This window comes from Rhea pennata, chromosome 6, assembly GCF_028389875.1.
Source record: "Rhea pennata isolate bPtePen1 chromosome 6, bPtePen1.pri, whole genome shotgun sequence".
Lineage (NCBI taxonomy): Eukaryota > Metazoa > Chordata > Aves > Rheiformes > Rheidae > Rhea > Rhea pennata.
In genome coordinates this window covers 43,716,043-43,722,999 of record NC_084668.1, presented here as the reverse complement: position 1 = coordinate 43,722,999, position 6,957 = coordinate 43,716,043, and the positions used below count along the sequence as shown (strand labels likewise).

Here is a 6,957-nt window from a genome sequence, read left to right as displayed (position 1 = left end):
GGAAAGGCTCCAGGCAGCAACTGGAAATAGAAGGAGACCTCCCTTAGCACATGGGCTGGGTGCAATGCTGTGGCAGCAACTGCCTTCACCTGTGAGTGGCCAACTACCATGCCAGCACACTGCCTCTTTAAAGAGGAGAAGGGTCTGCAGGAGGAGCCAAAACCCAGGTGAGGCACTCAGGGACCAGAGCAGGTGGAGGTCCACAGCCCCTGCCTTCATGCATGGCTCTGTCAACTCAAGTGGGTGATGCACTGACCTCCTAGCCTTTGATTCTCCCTCTGGTTTCTGGAGGGCCAAAATCCAATTAGGGGCTTCCCTCCAGATCCGTCCGCTTCCAGCATCACCCTGAGACAAAGCAATGTGAGTAGTTGGGCAGGGCTGATGCTTTCTGCTCTGGCCCTTTCTCCTCTGCTACTCCCAACTCTGACAGACACTAAACAAGCTGGCTGCTTTTCCATTTCTTGTCTTTGCCATTCATAAAGAATAACACCCTGCTTATACACTTGGCTCTGGTGTCTGCCTTGTGATGTGTTCCTGCACACCCACCTCTTTACAGCGAGCCAAAGGGGAGCAGGCGCTGTGCAAATACAAAGTTTACCCATGACTGGTAACTCCCTGGTCTGTCTAGCAGACTTGTGACTGCCCACGGGTACCTCCTGAAGCCAGGCCCTCCAGCCCTGCACTCTTTGGCCAGCTAGCAGTAGGTGTGTAACCCAGTGGCTTGTCTGTATCATGTTCCCTTCCGTAATGGATGATTCACATAGACGATTACGGTGGCCTGTTAAGAAATATTTCTTGCTGTAACAATAGCAGCCTCTATTACATGTAGACATGAAGGCATTTTTTCCTAACTTTCTGTTGAGAGGACAGTGGAACATCTGATATAAATGCCTCTCGTAAAAGGACATCATGCAAACTGCAGCCACTTGCACAGCCTCCACAGAAGTATTCCTCAGAGTTTCCAGCTGTGAGGTGTCTCTGGCATTGTAGGACTTCCAGGGAACCCATGTCTCAATAGAGGTGCTTGTCCTGGGAGAGAATATGACTAAAGAGAGAATATGACAAAAAGGAGAAGCAAACTAATGCCTTTCTGTTATCAAAACATGACATGAATGTGGGCCAGTGTCCAGGGAGCAAGTGTATTTGGATGCGTCCACAGCAAAAGGTTGCAACAAGCACCCAGGCCATACAGATATGGGGGAGACTGCTCAAAGAAAGGCACCCTTTTGAGTTGTCTTATGGTGAAACACATAGGCCCTTGGGAGGAGTTGGTTTGTTTTGGGGAGGAAGAGAGAGGTTCGAAAGAGCTTTAAAATAGTAACATTTTGGTTAAAAGCTTTTATGCTCCCTCTTCTTCATTCCAGTTCTCTGTATCTTTTGCATCAAGGCTTAAACATCTCAAATCAGGCAACTGAAACTAGCAGATGCCTCAAACATTAGATCTCTGTTGCCCATCTGTAAAAGGAGTAGTTCATCTGATGACACACTGGGAGGAGAAAAAAAAAAAAAAAAAACAAATGCTTGGGGAACACTCAGCCTGGCAAAGCTGGATGAGGAATTTGATTACTCTCACTGCCAGCTCTGTCTCCAGAGCAGAGTCCTCAGCTATCCGGGAAATGAGGTACTAAGAATAGACACAGAATATAAGCAGAAAGCAAATAAAGCACATACTCTTCACCTGATGATCATCACCTCTCTGCAGGAGAGAATGTGGCCTGGTGTTCTGAAAACAACTGGGTATAATTGTGTAAAGACCATACTGTGAGACATCAGGGACCATGCTGTAACTGGAAAGAAAACAAAAGTTGTGTGTTTCATAGGATCATAGAATCAGTAAGGTTGGAAGGGACCTCTGGAAATCATCTAGTCCAACCACCCTGCTCAAGCAGGGTCACCTAGAGCATGTTACACAGGGCTGCATCCAGGCGGGCCTTGAAGATCTCCAGAGAAGGAGACTCCACAACCTCTCTGGGCAACCTGTTCCAGTGCTCTGTCACTCTCACAGTGAAGAAATTCCCCCTCACATTCAGGCAGAACTTCCTGTGGTTCAATTTCTGCCCATTGCCTCTTGTCCTCTCACATGGGACAACTGAAAAGAGTTTGGTCCCGTCCCCTTGACACCTTCCCTTCAGGTACTTGTACAAGTGGATAAGACCCACCCCCTCAGTCTTCGCTTCCCTAGGCGGAAGAGGCCCAGCTCTCACAGCTGTTCCTCATAGGGCAGATGTTCCAGACCTCTGATCGTCTTTGTAGCCATATGCTGGACTCTCTCCAGTAGCTCTGTGTCTCTCTTGTACTGGGGAGCCCAGAACTGGACACAAGACTCGAGATGAGGCCTCATCAGGGCTGAGTAGAGGGGCAGGAACAGCTCCCTTGGCCTGTTGGCAACACTCTTCCTAATGCAGCCCAGTAAACCATTGGCTTTCTTGGCCACAAGGGCACATTGCTGGCTCATAGTTAACTTGCTGTCCACCAGCACTCCCAGGTCCTTCTCTGCAGAGCTGCTCTCCAGAAGGTCAGCCCCCAGCTTGTAGTGGTGCCTAGGGTTATTTTTCCCTAGGTACTGGACCCTGCACTTGCCCTTGTTGAACCTCATGAGGTTCCTCTCCGCCCAGCTCTCCAGCCTGTCCAGGTCTCTCTGAATGGCAGCACAGCCCTTGGTGTATCAGCCACTCCTCTCAGCTTGGTATCATCAGCAAACTTGCTGAGGAAGCACTCCGTTCCCCTCTCTTATGAGAGCTCAGTGTTCTTTGCATGGGATTTTTAATGCATTGTTTAATAGATGAAGATAATTCACAGGATTTCTCAAATCCAGAACATTCAATAATGACCAGCTTTATGATGAAAATGAAATATGTCTCTTTTCTTCTATTTTTATGTTTGTGTGAGAAGTGCTGGATCCCAGCGGTCTGTATTTCACTGAATGGATTTGAAAGCATAATGAGCTCCTGATATTCAAGATAGACAAAATTCCAACAAGATTGTGGAAAAAAATTTATTTGTCAAATTTCTGAAGTGGACAATTTTAGCAAAATATAGGCATAAAATAAAACTAAGTTGGATTTTTGGATACAAAGTAAAGAGTTTGGATGTTGATACCTGGTAATCACTGTTGTTTTCTTAGAAGCGCATGAAGTTGTAGCAAGAGCACCACTGGAAGCACTGAACAAAATCTCGCCCAGTCAAGCCACACATTCAGCGTGGTCTTGGAAATAACTGTGTAAACATGAAGGGCCCACTTCACCCATGTAGTGATAGCACCTTTATCAGTATATCTGCAGGATGTGATTCAAAGCCCCTGGCAGGTAATGGCAGTCTTTCCCTTGACTTGGCTGAACTGATGATTAGGCCCTAATTCAATATATAGTACAGTTAGTGCATATCTCTAAGGACCAGGTGCCTAATTCCTAGATAGTCCTGTGGAAAGTATATGCCCACAGAACTCACTGGGAATTAGACAGATTGGTGCTTTTGAAAAAAATAAATCCACTAACTGGGCTCAGAGAGATTTTCCAAAATAGAGTTTGGACCATAACAAAAGTTGTCAGGCCATTTGTGAGGTTCCTGGTTTCACTGTAGGACCATGAGATTACTTTGTGAAGGAGTGCAGTTATATAGGTTCTTCACTTGTTTCCCCCACTTCCTATGGCTAGTCTGTCTGTCATTTTGTTGGTTTTCAGCCCCCTTGCTCCAGGTGAGCGCATCCGCAATGAAGTATGCTCCACCACCCACCTTCACCCTATACCTGGGAAGTTAGTGCCCAGTCCTATGGCAATGGAGGCCAAAGATGCTTTCCACCCATGTCTAATGAATGAGTAGTTTGGGTAATGAAGTCCAGCCCTCCCTCAATAGCATGGGAGATGCAAATCAAACTTGCCAGCTGTGACAATGATCCCCTCTCAAAGCTTGCTGAAGTGTTGGATGTTTCACTTGAAACACAGTATTGGGTTAGGACCATTGTGAGCCAAGTAAGTGCTCAGCTGAAGTTTGAGGAAAAGAGGTAAACAAACAAAAAATTGGTATCTGAAAAAAAGTATAATCAACCTTGCAAGACTGGACAAGTCCTTAGTGGTATGAAATTCCTCATCTTGATTCTTTCTTAGTCAAACTGGTGGGATGAGATTGCTTCTGTTGTTCTGGAGGCTTATTGCTAGGAGTGCTTGTGTTTGCCTGCTGGCAAGGGAGGAGCAGGAAGGCAGTCAGAATAAAAGGAGGAAGGTTTGGGGGCCAAAAGGGTAGAGGTATAGAGGAAGAAGCGGGGCAACAAAGGAAAGGAGACTATGCACAGACAGACTGTGGCACTACGGCTATCTGTATGGACACAAGTTCCTCAGGTTGATCAAGAATACAGTTAATTTTTTTTTGCTTGTTTTTCATTTTTAGGGTAGACAGAAGCAGGCACAGCCCTGGCAGAAACCCACTTAGCTGCTCAGTCAACAGCTATTTTCCTGGAGACAGTTTGGTAGAAGACACCACGCAGCAGAGAGGTATAGTCGGGCACGCGGAAGAGGTGGCGCTCCCCATAGACTACATCATAGTCTGCACTCTTTCCTGTGACCAGGACACGGATGTTGGGCTCATTGACTTGGCTGCCCACTGCCAACACATAGATTTCAATGCCAGCTTGCTGAGCTTCTTGTACAGCCCTCTCAATGGCTCTTGTGGTGATCCCCTGAGAGTTGCCATCAGAAAACACCAGCACCCTCTTCTTTGCCCCACCACGGGAAGACCTCTGGTACAGCCCCATGACGTACCGCAGAGCAGCGTTGATGTCTGTGGCATCATTAATGAACTCCATGTTGTCAATGGCTTTGGCAATCACTGTGTAGTTGTACTGAAACTGTGCTTCTACCTTCTGCTGGTTTCTGCCACTGTACTGGACCACTGAGACACGCACAGAGTCATCAGCAGGCTTGCCTGCCCCCAGAAACCGCTCTGCCAGCCGCTTCACGAACTTCTTGGTGGTCTCAAAGTTCTTGCTCCCGACACTGGTGGAGCTATCCACCAGAAGTGTGATGTCCGCTGGCCCAGCAAAGGTGACTGCAAGGAGAAAGGGTTGTTATGTTGTTTCTTTCCCTATGTCTTTCCATGTGGAAGGCCACTGAAGTCTCTAGCTGTCTCACAGGCTTTCTGTTTTGACATACTTATGGAATCTCCAGTCTTTGGCTATTTGCTGCCCCAGTTTCCCCTACCCCAGTGCTATCCTACACTTCTCCTTTTATTCTTCCATTCTTTCTTTTATTGGTTTATGCAGGGCTGTACTCCCAGGAACTTATTTGGCTTAGAAAATCTAATGACAATTGTTACTTACCGCATGGGACTTTTTTTGAGCTATGCTGCTCTTTCTTGTCTGGGGTACAAATTCATTTCCTGAGAGGACTTATTTCAGTGATGAGTCTTAGGACTGTATTTGCTTTACTTCTGATTTTGGGATGTATCTGACTAAATTCCTGCTTGTACTGACTTTTCAATCCACTTTCTCAAATACACTGTTAGAGTACTGATTTTCCTGTTTTTCTTTTCCCAATGCATTCTTGATTCAATGCTCTCACTGCCGTATAGTGACAGATTTCTCATTATTTGACTTAGTGAAAGCCTGTGAGTCAGTCAGGACTAAATCTAGCACAGCCTCCTTTGTGGGTTTGAGGTACCAGAAAAGTAACTGTTTAGGCTTTTCCTAGCCCAGTCCCCTGAGTGCCAAGTGTGTGAGTCTGACCAGGTTTATTCACTCTTTTCCAGCCCAAGCCTGCATGCTGTATATCCAGGCCAGAAGCAGAGCACAGGTGCCTTCCTGTTGCTTATACCCTGTTGCCAAAGGTCTCCATGCTCTACATTCTTACAGATACAGATGTCCCTTCTCCCCCCTGCAGCATCCACAATCCCTCCGTGTGTTTTATGGCATGAGGAGTGAATACTCACTTGGGCAGGTATAGTCTGGACATTTCTTCTCTGTTAAAAAGATCAAAAAAGAGTATGTTACTGGCCCACCCAAGAAAAATCACTTCTCCTACACCACAGTTTTCTATAGACCTAATAGTGGCGACAAAGACTGGGGGCTTACCTAGCTTAGAGCCACATTGTGCAAGGTGATGTGCAAATGTTATAAATATGCACCAGAGAGCACAGATGTCTAAAAAATACTATGGAGAGAGCTACGCTGCACCAAGTGGGGATCTAGACATGATTGTGAAGTGTTCTGAGACACAACATTGAGATACAGGTTCCTTGTTTAACTAAAGTTTGTATGCAGCTCTCTCCTCTCAATGCCTTAGTACAGCTTAAGAGAATGACTAGGGTGTGTGAGAGAGGGCAACCCTCACCCCTCACCCTTTTATTGCAGCAGTCCTTGCTATGTTCCTTATTGCCTTCAATCAGATCTCTGGGGCTTCTGCAATTTTCCAGGGATGGTGAACAAGACTAGCCTGTGACCAAGACATTCCATAGCCCCCAGCTGTCCTCGCACAGGGCTTTCCCCTACCTTGGCAGACATACGAGGTGATATTCTGCAAGAAGCTGTCATCCAGGAGCTCAGCATAATTGTCCCTCTGAATGGACAGTCCTGGTCTGGTGGGTCTGCTTAAACAAGCAATGTCATTCAGGTGATCTGGATTTGGGGGAGTCCGGAAAATGTCACCTATCCCAAGGGAAACCACCTGCAGGAAAGTTAAAAAATCCATTACTGGTAGCTAATAAACATGTTCATAAATACGGCTGTTCATTGCTCAGACTAGTTGGAAGCACCAGGTCCTTTCAAACAGGCTGACAGGCCAGGTGAGAGGAGCATGGCATGACTATGTTCTACAGCAAACAGTCTTCCAGATGTGGTCTCTCACTCTGTAAGAACACTTCTAATGACATGTGTCCTCCTGCCTGGCCTTGGGGAGCAAAGGGGTGGAGAGCCCCAGAGAGCCTGCACTACTCTGACACACGGTTATTATGTGGTTGTTTCTTGCCGTT

At 46.6% G+C, this 6,957-nt stretch overlaps 1 protein-coding gene across 1 annotated transcript in view; it reads right to left on the bottom strand.

Moving 5' to 3' along the window:
* Positions 1-2,981: 2,981 nt before the first annotated feature.
* COL6A1 (collagen type VI alpha 1 chain) overlaps positions 2,982-6,957 on the bottom strand; it is a 31,374-nt gene continuing 27,398 nt past the window's right edge. Inside the window, exons 33-35 of the mRNA XM_062578149.1 lie at positions 6,479-6,653; positions 5,920-5,949; positions 2,982-5,040 (exon numbers count right to left, since the gene is read on the bottom strand). Of these exons, the coding sequence (XP_062434133.1) occupies positions 4,430-5,040; positions 5,920-5,949; positions 6,479-6,653 (816 nt within the window). The 3' untranslated portion in view covers positions 2,982-4,429. The remainder of the gene's footprint in view (positions 5,041-5,919; positions 5,950-6,478; positions 6,654-6,957) is intronic.